Below are 20,724 nucleotides of genomic sequence, written 5' to 3'. Positions count from 1 at the left end.
CAAAGTCGTGTTTAGTTACTTTACTAGTTAAGAATAATATCTGGTGTCCTGGTGTTCCTCCTTGAACTCTAAATGTCTCTGAAAGAATTATGAAGGTTTTTTGTACTGATGTTTTGGGAAGTGAGTCTGCTGTTTACAATGACTGTGCTGACTGTTAATCTGACTGTGCGGTTTGTATCGTTTGAGAAATGAAGTGAAACTTAAACCGATTCCATGATGCAAAACTTGTTTAACATTTATCATAAAAAGAAACTGGCAACTGTAAATTCTCATAAAGAAATAAGTGTTTTTGTAAGTTTTTTTCAATAATTTTCTCTTGGGATGCTCTAAATGAAATGTTGAACATATTCCACATGACTTATATACAGTTGGGATTGGGATGATATTTGATTTCAGACTGATTTTTTTTTTTTTTTTTTTTTTTACAGTTTATAATGATTTTACATTTTTCTCTTTTAAAGATAATTCTTCTCTATATGAATAAAGACCTGTTTTGGTGTTGGTTTGCTATGAGCTCAGTGAAGGTATGAAATAAATAAATTATTCCACTCTATAAACCATTTCTCTACTGGCTGTATGTTTGCATAGAGTGTATAATTATACACTCAATTTTTAGTTTTAACAGGATCAAATGAAGCTTTTTGTCACAGTGTGATTATCCCAGTGTGATTGAGTTTTGTGTTCTTCAGTAATGATTTAAGGATCATCAGCTTTATGGAGTTATGAATTCCAGCCTCCGTTTTTCAAATGTTAATATGTGATTATGGACAAGGCAGAAAGTCATGCAGATACTGAATTCTGGCAGGATGATATGTTTATCTAAACTGAATGTATTTCTAAATGAAATTATTTGTAAACAATTCAACTTCAATTCCAGGCATTCAATGTTTGTTTTTTTATGGTGCCATAAAAAACACAATTGGTTGAGAATATATTGAAATGACAAATCACAAAATATTTCTGAGGCTGAGAATAAAAAGTGTTCATCTGTAAGAAGAAACATTTGATTTTATTCATTGAAAACTAAGTTACCATATCTCAAGGGCTGCGATAGAATGCATAATGTATTTTTGTTAATATGACACAGGTTCCTAGCAGGCATTTGAAACATTTTTTTTTGTTACAATTTAAGTATTAAAAATTAAATGGGCTGTATTTTATTTTATTTATCAATCTTTTTATGAATTCAACCTCTCATAAATCACAGTTTTATTTGGTATTCATTTGAACATGTACCTGTTTCTGCAACTGAACAAAGAAAACAATGTTTTCAAAATACTTTGGTCTCCCAAAATATTGCGACACATTTTATTTGACTTTTGATTCATTTTCGTGCACACACATATATGCACCAGCACCCATATCCCAATATCACTAACTAATTCTGAATAGTGTATTCTGGTCAGTACAGGATAAAACAAAAATGAAAACCACGAAAAATTAGTATACATGTCAATGAAGTCAACATGAAACATTCTATACTTTGTGGGTGACTGTTTAAATTCAGAGTTTGCGCACTGAAACTTATACGGCTTTTCAAAATAAAATCCGCATCAGTAAAAGTTTAAACCGATGTGAGAGACTTGACTTTGTTTTGTCTCAGTTTTGAAAGATTTAAGTAGAAAATAAAACATAATTCATTAAAACATTTTTCTTAGTATTTTATTTGACTATATCTTCAAAAGTATACAAAGTTCATCCCCCCACCGGAACTATTGTGACAACTGCACTCCACGCTTTTCCGGTCCGCGGTCAAAACTAACGGAAACACTTCCTGAACTGCCTGGTGTCACCTCGCCTGTCGTCCGGGGGCCGCCTGTCTGCCGCTGAGACTGGGGATGCTGCTGCAGAGATGGAGTTGAATCACAAAAACAACAAAGTGTCGGTCGGAGTTTGAGACAAAGGGAGGGGGTTAGCGTTAGTTCTCCAACTGAACTGATCGCCGGATGGATTATTTGTTCGAAATAAGATAGAAGGAAATTTAAAAAATCAGGTCGAAAAATGAAGCTGCTGAAGCCGAGCTGGGTGAGCCACAACGGTAAGCTTGTGCAGGAATCTGTTGGACCAAGTTGGGCTTTTGTTGTCGGAGGGGGGTGAATTGATAAGGAGGCATGATGGTGGTGGTCGACACTTGAGTGACTTGTTCGTGACTTGATAGTCAGTCACACACCAGACTTAATTCAACAGTTGAACACATACAGCGTGTGTTTTTGTCATTATCAGTATCTCTCCTCACTGTTCCAAATGTATTAATGTTTGCTAACCGTAGCTAGCTAGCTAGCTTGTTAGCCCCCCGGCTAGCTTAGATTCCCTGACGCTAGCTGACTTTACCTGCCAATTGACCCATGTCGAAGTTGCTGTCTCAAAGTGACTTCTTGTTTCATGTTTTTGAGGTCCCAAACGGCATTTTGGTAGAGACAACTTATTTTAATGACAGTGAACACGTTCAATATGGAGCTAAAAGAAAGTATGTGTTGGTGAAATGTCCAAGCTGTCAGTTTGGAAAGTTAACCGTTGGGGAGATGGCCTGAATTTAGGGTGCAGCTAACGCCTGTTGTCATTACAGTTGGGTAATTGACAAGATAAGTCGTTTAGTCTGCGAAGCATCTTGGAATTTTGCAAATGTCTATCACAACGTGCCAGAAAACCAAAGTAGCAAGGGATATGTTCACAGGCATGTTTACCTGAACTAACGGTGGCAAGGTTTAGAGTCATCTGAGTCAAAGACGGACAGAGAGTCCAGCAGAGGTTTGGTGTTTCTTGTTGTAATGCTTTTAGTGCTTATGTTTTTTGACGCTCAAAATAATCATGAACCAAGTGTTATCTTCCAGTCTGCCCAAGTGAAAATGTGTTATTCAAACATGTAGGAAACTAGTAGACATATAACATTGTTGTTGATGGACGGTAAAAGACAAAAAATGAAAACCGAAATAACAAATGCACTATGTAATTTTAGAGAAGAAATTTTAATTAATCAGAAGAGAAGGTCTTCATTGACTGTCTTTTTTAAATGACTCAATAAGCCAAATAAACAAACCCTTTGTTTTCAATAAACCAACTGACCTTAAAGGAGAGTACAATTCATACTGTGTTACTTGGACCCTGCCACCTTTCTAGCTTCAAACAGTGCTCTGACAACCTCATCCCTCTCAGAACAGCTTGTTTATACATTTATGGAAAAAAACATATTTCTGAGTTTGTAATACAACCTCATCAAATATTGTAAATGTTAAAATACTGAGTTTTGATTTATTTGCCAAAATAACCTAATGCCCCTTAAAGTAATGAGACATGCTTATAACAGTTTTCTAAGCCTCCAGAGTGACATCTTCAGAAGTGTTTTGTGTTTAGAAGTGTTTTTACCAAAATTCAAAGATATTCAGATTATGATGATAAAAAACAAAAATGTAAAAAATCCTCACATTTTAGGAGCTGGAATCAATATGTTTTTGCTTGTTAAATCAACTACTAATTTTATGCACTGAAAACATGTGGAGAGACACACAAGCAAACATCAAGGGGTACTTCTATAAGTAAATAAAAGTTATATAAAAGCTGGTTTGATTTTTTGTTTTTGTTTCTTAATATCACTGAATTCAGCTGCATACAGACAGAGTCAAGGGGATGAAATATTTTATTTTAATGATCCCAGAGGATTTCATCAGGTCCTATACAGAAAAATCCTAGAATTAATGTTGAACTAATCTACAAACACAGCCAACACTTTGAGGTCACTGGCATGCTCTGACTTGGCTGTGGAAAATCACAGAAAGGTTAAGGAATTTTCCATCAGGTCAAGAGTCTGAAGCCTGACGTAGAAACACTAAGGTCACTGTGACTTTCCTGCATTGTATTAATGTGTGTCCCATGTCATGTTTTTACCATGAACAACAATGTTATTCCTTCCATTCTCAGTTATTATTCATTATCTATCTACAACATCAATCTACAGTTTGATTCGAAAAACATGATTAAATGTTTCTCATGTGTTTCACAGGCAAACCCATATTTTCAGTTGACATCCACCCTGATGGGACAAAATTTGCAACTGGTGGCCAAGGTAAGACCCGTACCATTGTTTACATCCTCCTTAGGGTTTTTTTGCGGGGGTTTATTGAAATACTGTGCATTTTCCTTAAATGTTGTACTTGAATTGGGCTTTTGATTTCAGGAGAGGACTCTGGCAAGGTGATGATATGGAACATGGCACCAGTACTCAGAGAGGAGGATGAGAAGAATGAGAATATTCCCAAAATGCTTTGCCAGATGGACAATCACCTAGGTAACCAGCCTCATCTGTAGTCATTTTAATGTTGATTCATATAAGTGTGTTGAATCCAGGAATGTTTGGTTAAATTGTATATTTTTTGGTGAATGTAACCACGTAGGCAACTGTTCCATCAGCAGTACTGGCGGTCTGGAGAGTTATTTCCTCTCACGCGAGCACAGACCGTACAAGCTAGTTGGCTGTATTTTTTTAAGTGCGTTCAACTGCAGCTTATTGGACGAGGCACAAGAAATGGTCTGGTATGTTTTGGCTCTTAGTTAGACTTCACATCAGGTGTGGCATGTGAGTAGCATATAGCACTACTGAAGTATCCATGTGTCCAATCTTCACTGGGTCCGACCCCTGTTATGGCATTACTCTTTATAACCAGAAGTTGCAGACTGGTTGATATCAGAAAATGAATGGAACATCCATGAGATGCATGCAAGAAGAAAACAGCATTATTTTATTGATGAATCATTTAATTTCTGCTCCCCACAGTAGCTCTATATGCCTGCAAAGAGAGCTCATTGTGGGGGCCTTAATATTTTTTACATTTACAATATTTATGTTTATGGTTATTTTTCCCATAACTATAAACAAGCTGTTTCTCTGAGGAAAATGAGGTCCCTGGAACAGTGTTTGAAGCTAGAAAGGTGGCAGGGTTTGCCAAGTAAAACAGTTTGAAAATGTGTTAAGGTCAGTTTTTCTATTCAGTTTATTCAGCCATGAAACCATTTTTTTTTAATATTATTATTCAGTCCGCTCAGTCATGACAAAGAGGCGAGTTTGTGGAGCTTAAAAATCACTTGGAAGGCTGCCGGTGTTTATTGAGACAAGCTTTTAAAAAATAACATGTTATATTTCTTATTTTCATCCTCCTGTTGACATCACTAGTCCCTGGTACTGACTGATTCTGTCCTTCCAAATATGACAGCCAACTCATGATGTTTCCTTAGGTTTCAAATCCTGCTTAAATCACACTTGACTTCTTTTTTTCAGTGAACAATGTGGCAGATACATACTGCTTCTCTATTTTCTATAAATCCTGCTCCTGCATATGCATCAGTGTTTGTACTTCTTCTGTGAATAGTAACAGGAGTTAAAGGTCGGAGAAGTCAGATTCTGATGAAATAGTCACTGGTTTGAATCTTTTTCCTCATTTATATTCCCCACTGGCGACGGCCGCTGTGCACATAATAGTGCTCCCTAGACAAACAGATTAAAATAACCTCCTCTGTCCTACACTACCTCTGACGAAAAACACAAGCTGCTGCAGTGTGAAAGGACTGAGTAACCGTGCCAGCAGTCATTTTAATAATAAAAACATTTTGCACTGCAGGTACCATTAATGCCCACTATATCTGACAGCCTTATCAGCACAAAGCCATGCAAGGTGTATTTATAAGAAGAGTCAGCAGGCCTGTTTGTCTTTTTTCTGCAGCATGTGTGAACTGTGTGCGTTGGTCCAACAATGGGCTGTACCTGGCATCAGGAGGAGATGACAAGCTGGTCATGGTGTGGAAGAGAGCTGCGTATGTACACACAAATACACACACACACGATGTGCAAGTACACGTGATGGTTTTTTTAGAAGGTGAAACTACATTTTTAAGCCAACTTCTTGATTATTTTCAACCACAGAATGTGTTCTAAATTTAATTGAAATGTTCGAGGTTTGTGCTGTTTGTGTGTTCAACAGTCACAGCTGGTGATTGTTTGTTTGACTTTGACCACGTGTGTGTTTTCTCTGTAGGTTCATTGGTCCGAGCACAGTGTTCGGGTCAAGCAGTAAGCTGGCCAATGTGGAGCAGTGGAGGTGTGTCACTATCCTGAGGAACCACACAGGAGGTAGGACATACACAGAGAACGTATTGGACCAAATTAATAAGACAAGGACTGAGTCATAGACAGAAACACTCCATAGCAGTTCTAGGCGACAGAAACTGCAGTGGGAACCTTTAACTAGTGAAACATCTCTAAAGCTGTGTGTATGTGTGTGTGTTACATTTGTAGATGTGATGGACGTGGCGTGGTCTCCTCATGATGTGTGGCTGGCCTCCTGCAGCGTGGACAACACTATCGTCATCTGGAATGCTCGCAAATTTCCTGGTAGGAGAAACACAAGTCAGAGCGTCCCCTGCCTGTAGCACCACAGCTGGAAAATAGATAGATGGATGGGTTGCTGAATGGAAGTTTGAATAATTCCAAACTTGCCGTTTCCAGAACTAAAAATGAAATGAAATGTGTTATTTGCAATAATTATCATTTTGCACAGTTCTACTTGACCTTGTGTCATTTCATTAACCAGAAGCAGAATTTAAAAGATACTTTGCAGAAGTGCTACATTATTAAAGGAATAGTTAAACATTTGATGAGATCAACTTTATTTATTATATTTGCCTCTTGTCAACTCGTCATCCATGTCTTTGTCTTCTTTGTGTCTCACCAGAAATGGTGACGTGTCTGCGAGGACACACTGGGCTGGTCAAAGGTCTAACGTGGGATCCAGTGGGGAAGTACATCGCCTCCCAGGCCGATGATCACAGCCTCAAAGTGTGGAGGACAGTGGACTGGCAGATGGAGGCTAACATCACAAAACCGTTCAGCGAGGTACAAAATTGCTGTCAGCTGTGTGAAGATGCTTTGGAGACATCTGGATTGGTTATGTGTTTTAGCTTTTTCTTTTATAGGTCACATCTGTTCCTGCACCTGCCAGTTCTGTCACATGCACTGTTTCACCAATAAAGGTTTTATTCATTTTCTTTCTTCTCTCCCTGCTTCTTAGTGTGGCGGGACGACCCACGTCCTCCGTCTGTCTTGGTCTCCTGACGGTCAGTACCTGGTATCAGCCCATGCCATGAACAACTCTGGTCCCACCGCTCAGATCGTGGAGAGAGACGGCTGGAAGACTAATATGGACTTTGTAGGCCACCGTAAAGCTGTCACTGTGGTGGTGAGGAAGTTTTAACCACACGTTCAGTCTTTAAATGAACCCTTCACCCAAAATGTGTCTGTGTACTGATGGATCTGGTTTATTTCTCTGTAGAAATTCAACCCAAAGATTTTTAAGAAGAAACAGAAGAACGGCAGCTCTCCAAAACCCAGCTGTCCATATTGCTGCTGCGCTGTTGGCAGCAAAGACCGATCGCTCTCCGTCTGGGTCAGTTCTCACTTTGACAGTGAATCGAAAATAGTGAAATATATGAGTTAGTACCAGTGATGCAGGTTCCTGAGTGAAGTTTCAGATTTCCCACTTCACTTTATTTGTGTGTGGTGTTTGCATTTGATCCTTCTGTTGACTGAGAGCAGCTGCCTCAGAGATAATCCATCTCAGTAAATACAACGATTGCCTCATTGTCTTTACCTCATTTTTGTTAAATATTTGTGGAGACAAAATAAAAAACATTGCCTTAAAATAAATGCTCAGTAGAAAAGTTTCTAACCCCATTTTCATAAATGTTTAGTGAGGATAAACATATGAGGTCTTGAGAATACTAACATCTGTTTCCTCTCCTCAGCTGACCTCTCTGAAACGCCCTCTGGTGGTCATCCATGATCTGTTTGATAAATCAATCATGGACATTTCATGGTAAGTTTTTGAGTGTGATGCTTGCCACACAAGTACATTTGGCCATGTTCAGACTGTCAGCACCACATCTGATTTTTGGCATATCCTGATGGAAGTCTGGACAGCAAATAAACACATGAAATTTGTATATTTACAAATTGAATCCAAACCAGATTTGAGGATGGTTTGACATGCGATTCAAAGTGGATTCCTACAAAAGTGTTTGGGTCCGGTTGCTCATTGCAGATTTCAGAGTGTCTTTTGTGTCATTTGCAACGCAACACACAACAACAACGTCCAAGCACATCAGCAGCAGAACAGAATCCATGCGGTCACTAACAGAGCGGGTCAACATTCTTTGGACAGTCAGACTGAAATTAATTGTCTGCTCCACAGCTTGATGGTGTGATTGTTTGAAGAGTGAGTTAATGGATGAATGATTTCGTATGCTTCCCTGTTGGAAGCATACATAGTGACTGATGCCTACACCATTACCATAGCAACCTATGCAGATAGGCTGATGATGTCTGGACCCAAGAATACGATATGATCAGTTGCTAATGAATGTGTAGATGGTATGTCTAAGAGTCTGATTTGACAAACAAATCTCTGATTTGCCTGCAGTCTGAACTTAGCCTTAGTGTCTCTCTCCCCTAGCTTGCTGACCTGTCACAAAGTCAAACACTGAGGTGACATCACCCACATAAAGTTGACCTTAGAGATTCATAGAAAGTTTTACCAATATAACCATTTTCATGGTGTAATTAAATCAGAATAGAAAGACATCTGCCTGACCCTGGTATCCTGTCTGCCAGAATTATAAATGTTTATTTTTTATAATAAAAATCTTTGGAAAAATGCCTTTTGGCTTCATTTTTCATTCACTCTGTACACATCACTGTACACTCTGCTGTCTTTGTCAGGACCCTGACAGGTCTGGGGATGTTGGTGTGTTCGATGGACGGCACTGTGGCCTACCTGGACTTCTCTCTGGATGAACTGGGAGACCCGCTGAATGAGGAGGAGAAGGTAAGACGCACCTCATGAAATCCCTTTATGTTCTGATCCTCTGACTGTGTGTTTGTTTGCAGCACAACAGAAAATTATTATTTACCCCATGAAGCAAAACAAATGACTGCCAAACTAAAATCAGATTATGTTTGCACTCTTGTTTTAGCAACATTAATCTCAAAACTTTCTCCTCTTACACTATAACCCAACCAGTATGGTATGTGTCAACTTTGCCACATTGGTTAAAATGAATGTTCTTCCAGAAAAAGTCAGTTTGACTTCTAAGAGCTTGGTGTTGCCTAAATGACTCTTGTCTTTGAGGAGAACTTCATTGCATTTTGCTAGTTATCAGAACAAACCATGAGACACCAACATTAGACAAATATTCAGCTTATTTATCTAGTTAGGAGTTTATTTTGCTTTAAAGCTGAGAAAAGAACAAGCAAAGTCTGGATTAAGACTTGAAACCAGCTCTTTTTTAATTGTTCTCGACTGATATGGCCACTAATGAGAAAATGCAAGACAACACTGCTGGATGTCAAGTATAAGGTATAAGGTTTTTTTTGGTACCTCAGACTTTGCTTTCTTTCTGTTTGGACGTGTTCCTTTCTTCCATCACTCCTTTATGAGCTCTATGAACCCAAATGAAACTTCTCCTCTCTGTCCGTCGTACAGAACAGCATCCATCAGAACATCTACGGTAAGAGTCTGGCTATAACCAGCACCGAGGCTCAGCTGTCCACCACCATCATCGAGAACCCCGAGATGCTCAAATATCAGCAGGAGCGACAGAACTCGGCCCAGGCCAACTCTGGACCGGGCAGTGCTGGGCCCGAATCCTCAGCCCCAAAACTCAACAGTGTGATGAACGGAGAGTCTCTGGAGGATATCAGGAAGGTGGGAGACTGAAATACGACATCCAACACGCAGCACAAAGTGTTGAACAGCTGTTGTTTAGGTTCAGGATAAATATTGAGTTGTGATGGATAATGAATAATGATAATGCATAATGAATCTGCATTTTGTCAATCAGTGTGTGTGTATGTGGGAAATTTTGTTTTTAAATGCACATATTTGCATTTTAAAATCAGTTAATGTGCTCAGACAAAAAAAAATACAGACTGACTGTTCTGGCTTAAAAGTTTAAAACAATTATAGCAAGTCGTACAACTTAGTTTTAGAATCTACATAGATACATATTGAAATTTAAACTGTTGATTGATATGTTGACAATAGCAACTTACAATATATGTTCTAAATGGAATTGATTTGAAAATTAGTTTTAGAACTACAAGTCAACATAGGAGAGCAAATGATGCATAGCAGCTTGGAAACAGCTCAAAAATGACGTTTTCTACTTTTTCAGAGCTTAAATTTCTTGGCTGTTTTTATTTTGTCATCTTGCAGAACCTTCTGAAGAAGCAGGTGGAGACGAGAACCGCAGATGGCAGAAGACGAATCACGCCACTCTGTATCGCTCAGCTGGACACTGGGTAAGAAAACATGGAATAGTCTGATTTTCACTGGCGGACAGATTCATTGCCTTCATTTACAAGATAACTGACAGCAAAGAAAGCTTACAAACTAGGTTCAGGTTACAAAGGTAGAGCTTTGAATATTGTTCATTTTTTCTAAAATCAAAGTGCATTTGTTTGTGTGGAAACAAGACAGTAAGTAACAACATAGATTAGTATAATACTGATATAAAAGATTGATTAGTTTATTTTAACTTAAATAATCTTAGGTATTCCCTGTAAAGAAAAGATAAGTTGTTTTATCCCTCATGCAGCTTGTTTTTTCAGGCAGAACGAGGTTGTCATTTAATTCAGTGTTACAGTATTAATTGTTGTTGCATAATAATCCTTTGTGCCGTTGACTGAAATTTGTTTGAAAGGGAAAGAATACACTTACACAAAACGTAAAATCCCACAAGAGAGACCTAGCCGCACCACTAAAAACAGATAAAAAGTCAAACCTCTCCACTGGAAAAAGGCAACAGTATAACAGGTCCGATATTCCCTCAATGACAATTAGACCAGATCCAAAATGTGGCCTCAACAGATAGAGAGAGAACACCAGCAGTGGCAGCAGCATGATGCACCACCAATTAGTGAGCAGCTGAGGTGGAAAGCAGCAGCAATACATCATTTTCCCTGGACCTAACAGTTCACTTTGATTCAAAAAACACATTTTCCTCTTGATGATGATGATGACGATGATGATGATGATTATGATGATGCACGACATAATCAGAGCTGACACAGATTGGATCTACTGCAGTATTGGACATTTTGACACACAGACCCCAAGACTGGATCCTACCGGATTCGATTAGACTCAAAATTATTTTGATCTCTGCCAGACTTGGGTTGCACAGTGAGTCTCTGCTAGTTACTGTGAGGATTGGTGAAGACCTGTGGTTGAGACACACTGACCCCCAGCTCATTAGTAGCTTTAGAATTAAGAGCAGCACAAGTATAATTGTAGAAACATTAACAGATCACTGTCTGTCTTTCTCTGCAGGGATTTCTCGCCAGCTCTGTTCAACAGTGCTCCCATCCTGCCCTCTGGCTCCTCCATGTCCAACCAGCTCTCCTCTCAGCTCAGCTCTGACTCCAGCCCTGGACCGGCCTCTTCTCTGGGGCTCAGACCCACCCACGACCCTATGCTCACCTCGCCTCCACCCAACAGCGCCGTCAAGGGCCTGGAGGACAACAAGGATGGGTACTAGCTGATATCAAGCTTATAATTATCTATTATACCCTCACTGTTTTCTTTTTCTATGATTTTCTATGTCATTCTGTCTGTGCATTTTTACCTCTCCTCAGTCTCTCCCTGTCTTTCTTATCATCTGGTGTCCTTATGTTTCAGTGTGAAACCGTGTCTACTGCTCACATCAGCCTCCAAAATCGAACCAATGAAAGCTTTGGACTCTAGGTTCACAGAGAGGTCAAAGGCTACACCAGGGGTCACAGCCGCCATCTCCTCCATTGCTGGACTCATGCCTCTGGACAGGTGATTGACTCAGTATAAGTGAAGTTGTTAAGGAGTCTGAGGTGAACCCTAAAAGAGAACAAACTGTCCATAAAACCAACTTCTCTGTTGGTCCAGCAGGCCAAAAGACGGCATCTCTGCCCTGAAAGATGTAAAATCGAAAGAAGACACAAGTAGCGACAGCGAAGACAAGATGGCTGCCATCAACAAAAACCTGTCCTTTAGCAAGCGGAAACCCGATCTGCTGATGGACGGAGGAGAGGTGGTGGAGAAGAGGAAGAAGGGACGGCCCAGGAAAGACAAGATGGCTGCTCCCATTGCCCAACCCTTCACTCAGGTAAACAAATGGAGGGAAAAGATGAATAGAGGTCCTAATGATATATTATTAGGGGTGTCACGATTCTTCAAATTGTCAATTTGATTAGATTTTCGATTTTAAGGTCACAATTCGATTTGATTCTCAAACTTTTTTCTTTTACCACAGATGGCTATTCCATTTTTAGATTAGTCTCATTAAGGATTGTTGGATTATACCATGTCAATTTATTTTTTTATTTTTTTATTCTTATTGTAGTTTATTTTATTCTTATCATGGTGTCATGAGGGACATAATCTTCATTATTCGTTTGCAGTGTACCACATTAAGGCATCGTGTGTCAAATTTAAATAATTCATTAACAGTGTTAATGTAACATTAACTTGTTTCACCAGTCAATTGGAAACTAACTGTAAACAAAAGAATAGAAGTCACAGACGGTACCTGCCACTTAGTGACTCCTTTGTTCCTGCAGTGTGCTCTCTACACAGCAGATGTTATTCAAGTTTACAACAAAAAATCAAATATGTCACAGCCAAAATAGACTACTGTGATTAAAATGAATGGGAAGATCAAAGTCGACTGTTGTAGATACTGTATACAAAATGTATTTCATGCAGCCAAAACTCTGAGAGGAATCGATACAGTGACAGGGTTGCAAAAAGTGGGTTCCTTTTATTGCTGGGCTGACTGAGCAATTATACCTTTAGATGTTGACACAATTTCTTAGTGATGATCTGGACCACCGCCAAAATGTCAAGATGTTCTTTGCTTCATTCCCTCTTTCCTTAAAATCATGTAACTTCCAATAATCATTTCAATGTTTGTGTGTGTGTGCTGTTTTCTCATTGTTCACCGTGTGTGTGTGTGTGTGTGTGTGTGTGTGTGTGTTTTGGCACAGGGGTGCCATGGCTAAATCCTTGTTTTCCACCTTTGATTTCGAAGGTTGAGATAATTGGAAATCAATATCTGACTCACAATCAAAGAACGTGACACCCCTACATCTATTGAAAAACAGATATTATTATTATTATTTTTATTATTGTTATTATTAACTGTGTACGTAAAGAAAAGTCAGTCAAAGCCTTTTAACAGTTGAATAGATTTTAAATATATCTGGTTTAAAACATTGTGTGTTCGGTTGTGTTTTAAACAGCATTTAAGACATTGACTTTAAATTAAATGGCTGTATTAGTTGTATTAAAAAGGTGTAGAAAAGCTCCATTGATGCAGAAAGTGATAAAAGTCCATCTTCTTCCTGTCAGATAACTCCTCCAGCAGAGCGGGAGCCCAGCAGGGTAGCAGCTCCTCCTGCTGCTGCTGTAGCTGCTCTCAAGCTACCAACACCAAGTATAAAGAAGGCCTTCAGTCTGCAGGTAACACACTCTAAGAGAATATTAGATTTAAAAAACATTATACATTATATATCATACATTATATCTTGGAGCCAAATATGCTTTAGACAGTCTCTGTGATCTCCTTTCCGCAAATATTGTGTCCTGTCCTTTGAGTTATTCAGTTTGCAAATATGATACGCCATCAATATTGCACAGCAGTTTGATTAATAATGTTTTTAATACACTATTCTGCTTTTTATCCCCCCCTGTTGGTGTACAACAGAAAATGAAAAAGAGAGCCAAATGTAACCGATTCCTTTCATGATAGTTCTTCATTGTCTCGTTCTACACATAATTGCAGAGGTTCATATCTAGTTTCCCAGGTCTCACTGATACTTTTATGTTCCTGCCTAGTCTCTCCTGCTCAGTGCTTTCAAACTAAGGAGAGTAACACAGATCATACAGTGATTTCATTTTGGCCTTATTATTGTTATAATATCATTTAGGACAAAACTGTTTTCTTACATACATGATAAGCTATAAATAGAAAATGTGTGTGTAGGTTAGCATGGAGCCGTCAGTGTTCCTGGAGGTGGAGAACGAGGTGACGGTGGTTGCAGGTTCAAGGCTCAGCCAGCTGCGATGCTCCAGAGACGGACGAGACTGGAACACACTGCTGCCCAGCTCAGTGGTCACTGCTGCAGGGAGCAGGTAGGAGGATCTGCTGGCATCTCCTGTGCTGTGACTAAAATTGATGGAGCTTGTCCTAATGCTCAGTTACACTTTTTTTTTTTCATATTATACATTTATATTAATAAACAGATCACAAACACTAAATCACTTCCTCCTGATCTTCCTCCCGCTCAGTGACGTCCTCGCCGTCGCCTGTCAGGACAGGATGTTGTCTGTTTTCTCTTCCTGTGGGAGGCGACTCCTTCCGGCCATCCAGCTGGCCACACCTGTGTCAGCTCTGCACTGCTCCGCCCACTTCGTCATGGTTCTGACTGCTGGAGCAACGCTGTCCGTATGGTCAGTGGTCATATATTCTGTTGTCATGTGAAATGTCATGTGGTGGATTTTGTTAGACTTGATCTGTAGTAAATAGCGAGGTTTCCAGTGTTGCTGATCGTGTTAGATATTTTATAAAAATAGTGGTATAAATGCAGATGCATTATTTATTTATTTATGCTGATATATTGTTCAGGGTGTTACATATTTGTTTTCTTCTGTACTGGTTGATAGAAAAAAAACAGTCAAGGGTTTTCACACCGAGCTATACAAAGACAATAATGACTTATCTTATCTGTCTGTGTGCAGGGACGTTCAGAAACAGAAGGCTCTGGTGAAGAACGAGTCTCTGCTTACAATTTTATCTGGTGAGACACTGCAGCATGATCCAGCACATAACTCCCTCTGAAGTGATGTATTGTTGTGTTTTCATGTCTGTTCAACATGCATCACATACACTTTATTTTTTATTTTGATAAGAGCTGTAAGTAGTTTTATTTTTTAACTCTGCACAGGACCAGGTTAGCTGATTTCCTTCGCTTTCATTCTATATGCTAAGCTCCATCTCAATCCATTCCTAAAATGTTAAATTATCCTTTTAAAAGTACTTTAACACATCATAATGCATAAAAGAGCTTAGTTGAAGGCCAAGATACTATTTGTTTTGAATCACACTATATTGATGCAGGTAGCTATTTTAGTAGGTTTAGTAGGTCTCATGTAATTTTCCCTAAAAATTCATTTTATTTGTGTCTGTAGGTGCTGACATCACAGTGTCTCAGTCTCTGCTGACTCAGCAGGGCGTTCCAGTCATTGGACTGTCCAATGGGAAGTCTTATTGTTTCAGCTCGTCACTGGAGACATGGTGAGTTTGGGTGTCATGGTTTGATGTTACTTCCAGTTTTAAGGTCACGATTCGATTCCTTTTCTCGATTCAATCTTTTTTTCAGCACTGACAGTTATGCCTTTGTCAGACTACTGAGTATTGATTCTTGAAGATTAACAGATCATTGGTTTTATGCCCTAAACTGTCATTTACATTTTCAAATGTTTCAAAATTGATTGGGCTTTTGTTTTTCATAATTTAAACTGAATGCTCATTTCACTGATGATGAGTTTGGTTGAAGTATTCTAATACCATTAAAGGTGCACTATGTGTCCAAAAGTTAATATTCACAATATTGATGAGGTAATAATACAAACTCGGAATGGTTATTTGATGTATTTCCATATAAATGCGCTGTTCTCGAGGGGGATGATTCAAATGTAAACACAGTAGAACAGAATGAAAATGTGTTTTCCTTTGATGAAAGTTTGTTTAGTCAGTCATGAAAAGGAATTAATGAGGATTTTTCTTTTCTCCTAAAATTTCTTCCCCAAAACTACACAGTGCACCTTGAAGTATTACATTGATTAATACTACAGTGGATGTGTGATTAAAATACACACCACTAAACAATTTCCAGTATAAACAGTTATACTGTTTCTTTCTCAGGACTCTGATAGCAGATAATGGAGACTCTCTAGTCCAGTGTGCTGACTTCAGGAGCTGCCTACCTACCCACGATGCACCTGTGTCTTCAGGACCACTTGCTGTCATGCAGGGCCGAAACCTCAAGTACGACAGTAATATTTAATTATCTTACCACCAGCGTGTGTTACTGCAGATAAAGAGGGAGATTAAATAATGTCTTTGGTTCCTGCAGTGCTGGTCGGCTGGCATCCCGCCTCTCGTCCACCCCCCATCACCTGCAGCAGAGCATGACACTGGCCTTCCTGGAGAACCAGCAGGCGGCTGCTCTGACTCTGCAGTCGGCGCAGGAGTATCGCTACTGGCTGCTCATCTACGCACGTTTCCTTGTCAACGAAGGTAACAAACTCTCTAATGACTTCACCTTTTCTTCAGATAGATGGGAGAAAAAAATGATGTTAGTAGCTTGTTGCTTAGACTTAAGCGCGTGTGTGTGTTTCCTCCAGGCTCAGAGTATCGCCTCAGAGAACTGTGTAAAGAGCTGCTGGGTCCCGTCCACAAATCAGCAGCTACAGCCTGGGAGCCCACCACTCTGGTACGACGATCAACTCTCTGCTTGTTGAATTAGTTTCATCTTCACTTCAACCTTTTCTAAATGTTTTCACAATTTTTGCCTTCCAAACTTAAAAGTCAATGACCTCTTCATGCTCCTGTCAAAAGCTGCTTCCTCTCCGATGACCATAATCTCACTTTGGTCCACAGTGATTACTGCTACCAAAGTTAATGGTTATCCTTGGTTAAACCTCATGTCCTTATGCTCATGCAGTTATCTGACAACTGATATATATTTGTTTATGTCTCTAATCAGGGGGACAGCAAGCTCTTTTTTGGGGCCCGACCTGCATCCTTTTAATTAGCTATCTGTTGAGTATGAGTAGTTGTATTGTCTAAAATATTGATTGAATATGAATATGACACACAAAAATAAGATACCAGTCTGTCACCCCTAATTCTCTCAAGTGACTTGAGGTCCTGATTGAGAGGTTTATCAGCTGCAGTTATTGAATGACATGAGTGTCATCAACTTGTTGATCTAGAGAAGAGGTAACGCTCTGTAGGAACCAAAAAACAGTCTACTCAGTTTTATACTGCAGTTTTACAGAGTGCAGTTTCCTCCCTCATGAAAGTCTTAGTCTTCTATACCTACCTGCTCAGTGATAGGATGGGAGGGATGTCACCAGCCAATAACCGGTGCATCCTTAATTTTTACACACTTGAGTTTTCACTTGCATACAATGTGCAGCAAAATGATTAGTGTTAATAACTGATCAATTATATTGTCTATAAAACAGAAAATAGTGGCAGAGAATATCACAAGTTCCCAAATACCTACATGACCTATTTTTCCGTGTTCCTTTTCCTTTCCTTCCTTATTTTGTCTGACAACAGTCCAAACCTGAGAGAGCTTTAATTTACAGTGAAGTAAATCAGATAAACACCGTCAGAGAGGCTGAAAGCAATTATTTAGCACTGTGCTTATCTTCATTCTTAACACCTGCTGCAAGAAATGCTGACTCATATTAGGCCATCTTCATCTCTGTCTCTGCCATTATTTTCAAATGTGTTAAATCTCACTTGTTTGTACTATGTAGTCCTGTTTTGTTTTGTTTTGCAAATGAGTGAGCCAAAGCTAGCTCTGGCAGCTAACTGTTGTCATTGTTTCCGGTGTTTTCAGGGGCTACGTAAGCGGGAGTTGCTGCGGGAGGTTTTGCCCGTCATTGGAGAAAACCTTCGATTCCAGAGACTGTTCACCGAATACCAGGACCAGCTGGAGCTGCTGCGCAACAAATAACACACGCTGCTACACACACACAGACTGGCACAGACACATACTTGGATTCATCATGAAACCAGTCAGATTCGTCCCGGCTCGGTCCGGGTGAACTCTGACTGTTTTCCTCATCTTGGGAAGCTGGAAATGCTGTTCTGGCTGGAGAAACACATCCTGGGTGTTTTGTAAGAACTTAAATAACAGCCGGTCCACAGCTTTTCAAGTGTTTGGATTTTTCAGTGCTGTCACTCACTGGGGAGAAGTGGGTGCTTAAATCTTTTTTTAATCACGATTTCAGTTTGAACTCTCGTCTTTTGTCTTTTTTTCCTGCTAAACGTGTTTTTTCTAACCTATGCACCTCTCTCCTGCACTCCTAATCATGAACTTTATAAGATTAACTTAAGAGAGGCAGTGATGGAAAGGTTGCAAGTTTTATTCTTGCCACGTGCAGCATCATCAGCTGTGTGTCCTGTTGAATTGCATGTGTTTCCCTCCTCAGAGAGAAAGAAGAGGTGAGACACTTATAAAAGAAAAATATAAATCAGAGAGGATGTAAAGGAGCAATATGCTTGTACCAAAGTGATGCCTTCACACGTAGAAATAACCACAAGCCTAAATCTGCAAGGTGAAGGAGATGTAGGGCGTCCAGACAAAGGTTCAACCAGGTTTTTAAAGGCTCATGATGATATTTCTTAACTGAATCTGCCAGCGGGAGAAGTTTTGACAATGTTGGTCTTTAAAAGTGACAACGCTAATACCAAAATGTGAGGTCGCAGTGGAAAAAATGAATACATTTAGATCATCACTGGAAATGTAATTTATGTACTTAAAGTACAGGGATGGACCTCTGGGAAATGGAGTCAGAAGGGATCTGCGAAAAAAAGGAGTTTTGTCACTTTACAGCTGATTCTAACCCCCCGGAGACGTTCACAGGCAAGTTGAAGAGCACTTAAAGCAGGTCAGACGTGAGAACATAAAGAGAAGCACAGCAGCCACATTTGTATTTTGACTGAATGCAAACAAAGGGAAGTCATGAACACAATGTCAAAATAATAAAGTAACAATTAAGTTAGATTATCAGGTTGTAGCTACACGAGTCAAGATGTGTGGATAAGCCGCATCTTGATCCTCAACTACTGACGACATCGATACAAGCCGTCGATCATAGACATCATCTTGAAATCATGTCACTAATTGTTCAACACAGTGAATATGTTTTTTTTTACTGTAATTTCATCAGCACCTCTAAAATCAAGATAATCAAATATTTTGAAGCTGTTCTGTCAACCACGGATTTATCGTGTGCTTACAAAATCTGTGATGTGTTGGATGAAGGATTTTAGTACCAAACTCAGTCTTCAGGCAGGTCTCATCCTCTCTCATGACATCTCAGATTATATTATATTTACTGAAAACCTTTAGCGTAGTCTCCGGCCTGTCTGCAAGAAAACACCCAAAAGTGCAAGAAGACAATTCTTTTCATTTTACTTTTCATTTCATCTTCTGACCTGCAGGTTTTTGAACTTTTTACCACCGTAACATCCAAATAGATAAAGTGTAAATATCAGTAGCTGCTCAAGAAATAACGTGCTGATGTCATCCTTCCTGGGCTCCAGTGTCTTGTACTTTGTATTTTCAAATCTCCAAGGTATATCAGTAAATAATTATGTGTGTCAAACGGGCCTCCAAGTAATCAAGACAAAAGGTTTTCTCTTCACAAACACTATCAACTTCGCTCACAACATCCGGTGCAGCTTTTTTACTCAATAAGTCCAACAGTAATAGTTTCTCAATCACACAGGTGATTCTTGGTTTGTCTTACTGTTCTTGAAATCATGTGAACATTTAATCAGACCGGGCAGAGGTCAGAGAGGCCCAGTGGAGACATGTTATATATATTATTTGGTCTGTTTCACTTCTTGTGTCTTTTGTAAATAACCAGAGTCTCTTTGCTGAAAAGTACATTTATCGCCGCAAAACCACTGCAAAGACATCTGTTCTTCTGGACTGAGACGGGAAAAGTACTTTTTTTGTGTGTGTGTCTGACATCCATAAACTTGACATTTTAACAGGTTTCAAAGGTTGTGAAACCCAACAACACCTCAATTTCAAGAGAAAAGTACTTGTGTTTAGCCTTTTTGTCTATAGCAGCAGTAATGCACTCCTCTGCCAATTCAGTGTGTGTATATAAATGGAGAGCATGAGCTTTGGAAGCTTGTTTACTGCTGTAATTCACTGCACAGTGTGAATAGCAGCACTGAGGCAGAATGAATCCTTTCTTTACTAATCTGTACAGCATTTCTTTCTTTTTTTTGTTTGTTCTTTTGCTGTTAGTCATTTTTAAATGTTTGTACAAGGCAAAAGTTTTGTTTCCATTTTCTATAAGAAAAAGAAAAAAATGAGCGGAGACAAGCTGAAATTTTGCTTTTGGAGAAAGAAAGTGAAAAATAAACAAATGAGGAACCATTGGGTTTTGGTAATTTCCTGCCTGGTATTTCTTCATGCTGCATTTTTGTGACATTGCAGTTTGTGGTTTAAAGCCTTCATCAAGAGAAAATTATCAAAGAAGAACAATTAATGCTTCATGCTCTTTCTAGTAAGTGTTAGTAAATATGTAGTAAGGCCCTTGTAAACTGCCTATTAACATTAATAGGACTACTTCCACAATAATATCATAAATGTTTTGTTAGTTATAAGACATTTATAAACATAACAATCTTAACAGTTTATAGCCAGCTCAAAAACATTGAGTTTGTTATTATTGTTTAACGAATGTTTGTTTACAACATTACTTATTTTTATTATGTGACATTACAGGGGTGGCGGACGAGCCAAATTTTTGACTGTGGTACTTCTGACCTTACAAGCCAGGTTTGAAGAGGATTGTTCAAGGCAAGGAATGCCAGAAGTCCCACTAA

At 39.1% G+C, this 20,724-nt stretch overlaps 2 protein-coding genes and 1 long non-coding RNA gene across 4 annotated transcripts in view; 2 read left to right on the top strand and 1 right to left on the bottom strand.

The window, feature by feature from the left end:
• The window catches only part of slc2a8 (solute carrier family 2 member 8), a 10,483-nt gene extending 9,825 nt beyond the window's left edge, over nucleotides 1-658 (top strand). Inside the window, exon 10 of the mRNA XM_037097487.1 lies at nucleotides 1-658. This exon is cut by the window's left edge and continues 1,377 nt beyond it. The gene's annotated coding sequence lies outside the window, so the exon portion shown is untranslated.
• A 986-nt stretch (nucleotides 659-1,644) lies between these two features.
• Nucleotides 1,645-2,604, bottom strand: LOC119019159. The gene is made up of 2 exons (XR_005074950.1): nucleotides 2,332-2,604; nucleotides 1,645-1,844 (listed from the first exon to the last, which is right to left on the bottom strand). It is a non-coding gene; the product is annotated as an uncharacterized LOC119019159 (long non-coding RNA).
• LOC119019156 (protein HIRA) lies at nucleotides 1,802-20,273 on the top strand. Of its 2 annotated transcripts, none has more exons than XM_037097482.1 (25): nucleotides 1,802-2,038; nucleotides 3,998-4,060; nucleotides 4,172-4,282; nucleotides 5,712-5,802; nucleotides 6,024-6,118; nucleotides 6,284-6,379; nucleotides 6,720-6,880; nucleotides 7,056-7,223; nucleotides 7,317-7,430; nucleotides 7,789-7,859; nucleotides 8,762-8,867; nucleotides 9,525-9,746; nucleotides 10,257-10,342; nucleotides 11,373-11,573; nucleotides 11,721-11,864; nucleotides 11,961-12,180; nucleotides 13,425-13,535; nucleotides 14,059-14,207; nucleotides 14,364-14,525; nucleotides 14,814-14,872; nucleotides 15,264-15,369; nucleotides 16,000-16,122; nucleotides 16,211-16,374; nucleotides 16,482-16,570; nucleotides 17,711-20,273. In XM_037097482.1, the coding sequence occupies exons 1-25, from the start codon at nucleotides 2,002-2,004 to the stop codon at nucleotides 17,825-17,827; spliced, it is 3,066 nt and encodes a 1,021-aa protein (XP_036953377.1). In that variant the 5' UTR covers nucleotides 1,802-2,001; the 3' UTR covers nucleotides 17,828-20,273. The 2 variants fall into 2 exon arrangements, with proteins under 2 accessions (XP_036953377.1, XP_036953378.1); XM_037097483.1 differs by having other exon boundaries at nucleotides 1,803-2,038; nucleotides 11,964-12,180.
• The last annotated feature ends 451 nt before the right edge of the window (nucleotides 20,274-20,724 follow it).

This window comes from Acanthopagrus latus, chromosome 5, assembly GCF_904848185.1.
Source record: "Acanthopagrus latus isolate v.2019 chromosome 5, fAcaLat1.1, whole genome shotgun sequence".
Taxonomy (NCBI): Eukaryota; Metazoa; Chordata; class Actinopteri; order Spariformes; family Sparidae; genus Acanthopagrus; species Acanthopagrus latus.
This window is presented reverse-complemented; position numbering and strand designations above follow the sequence as displayed.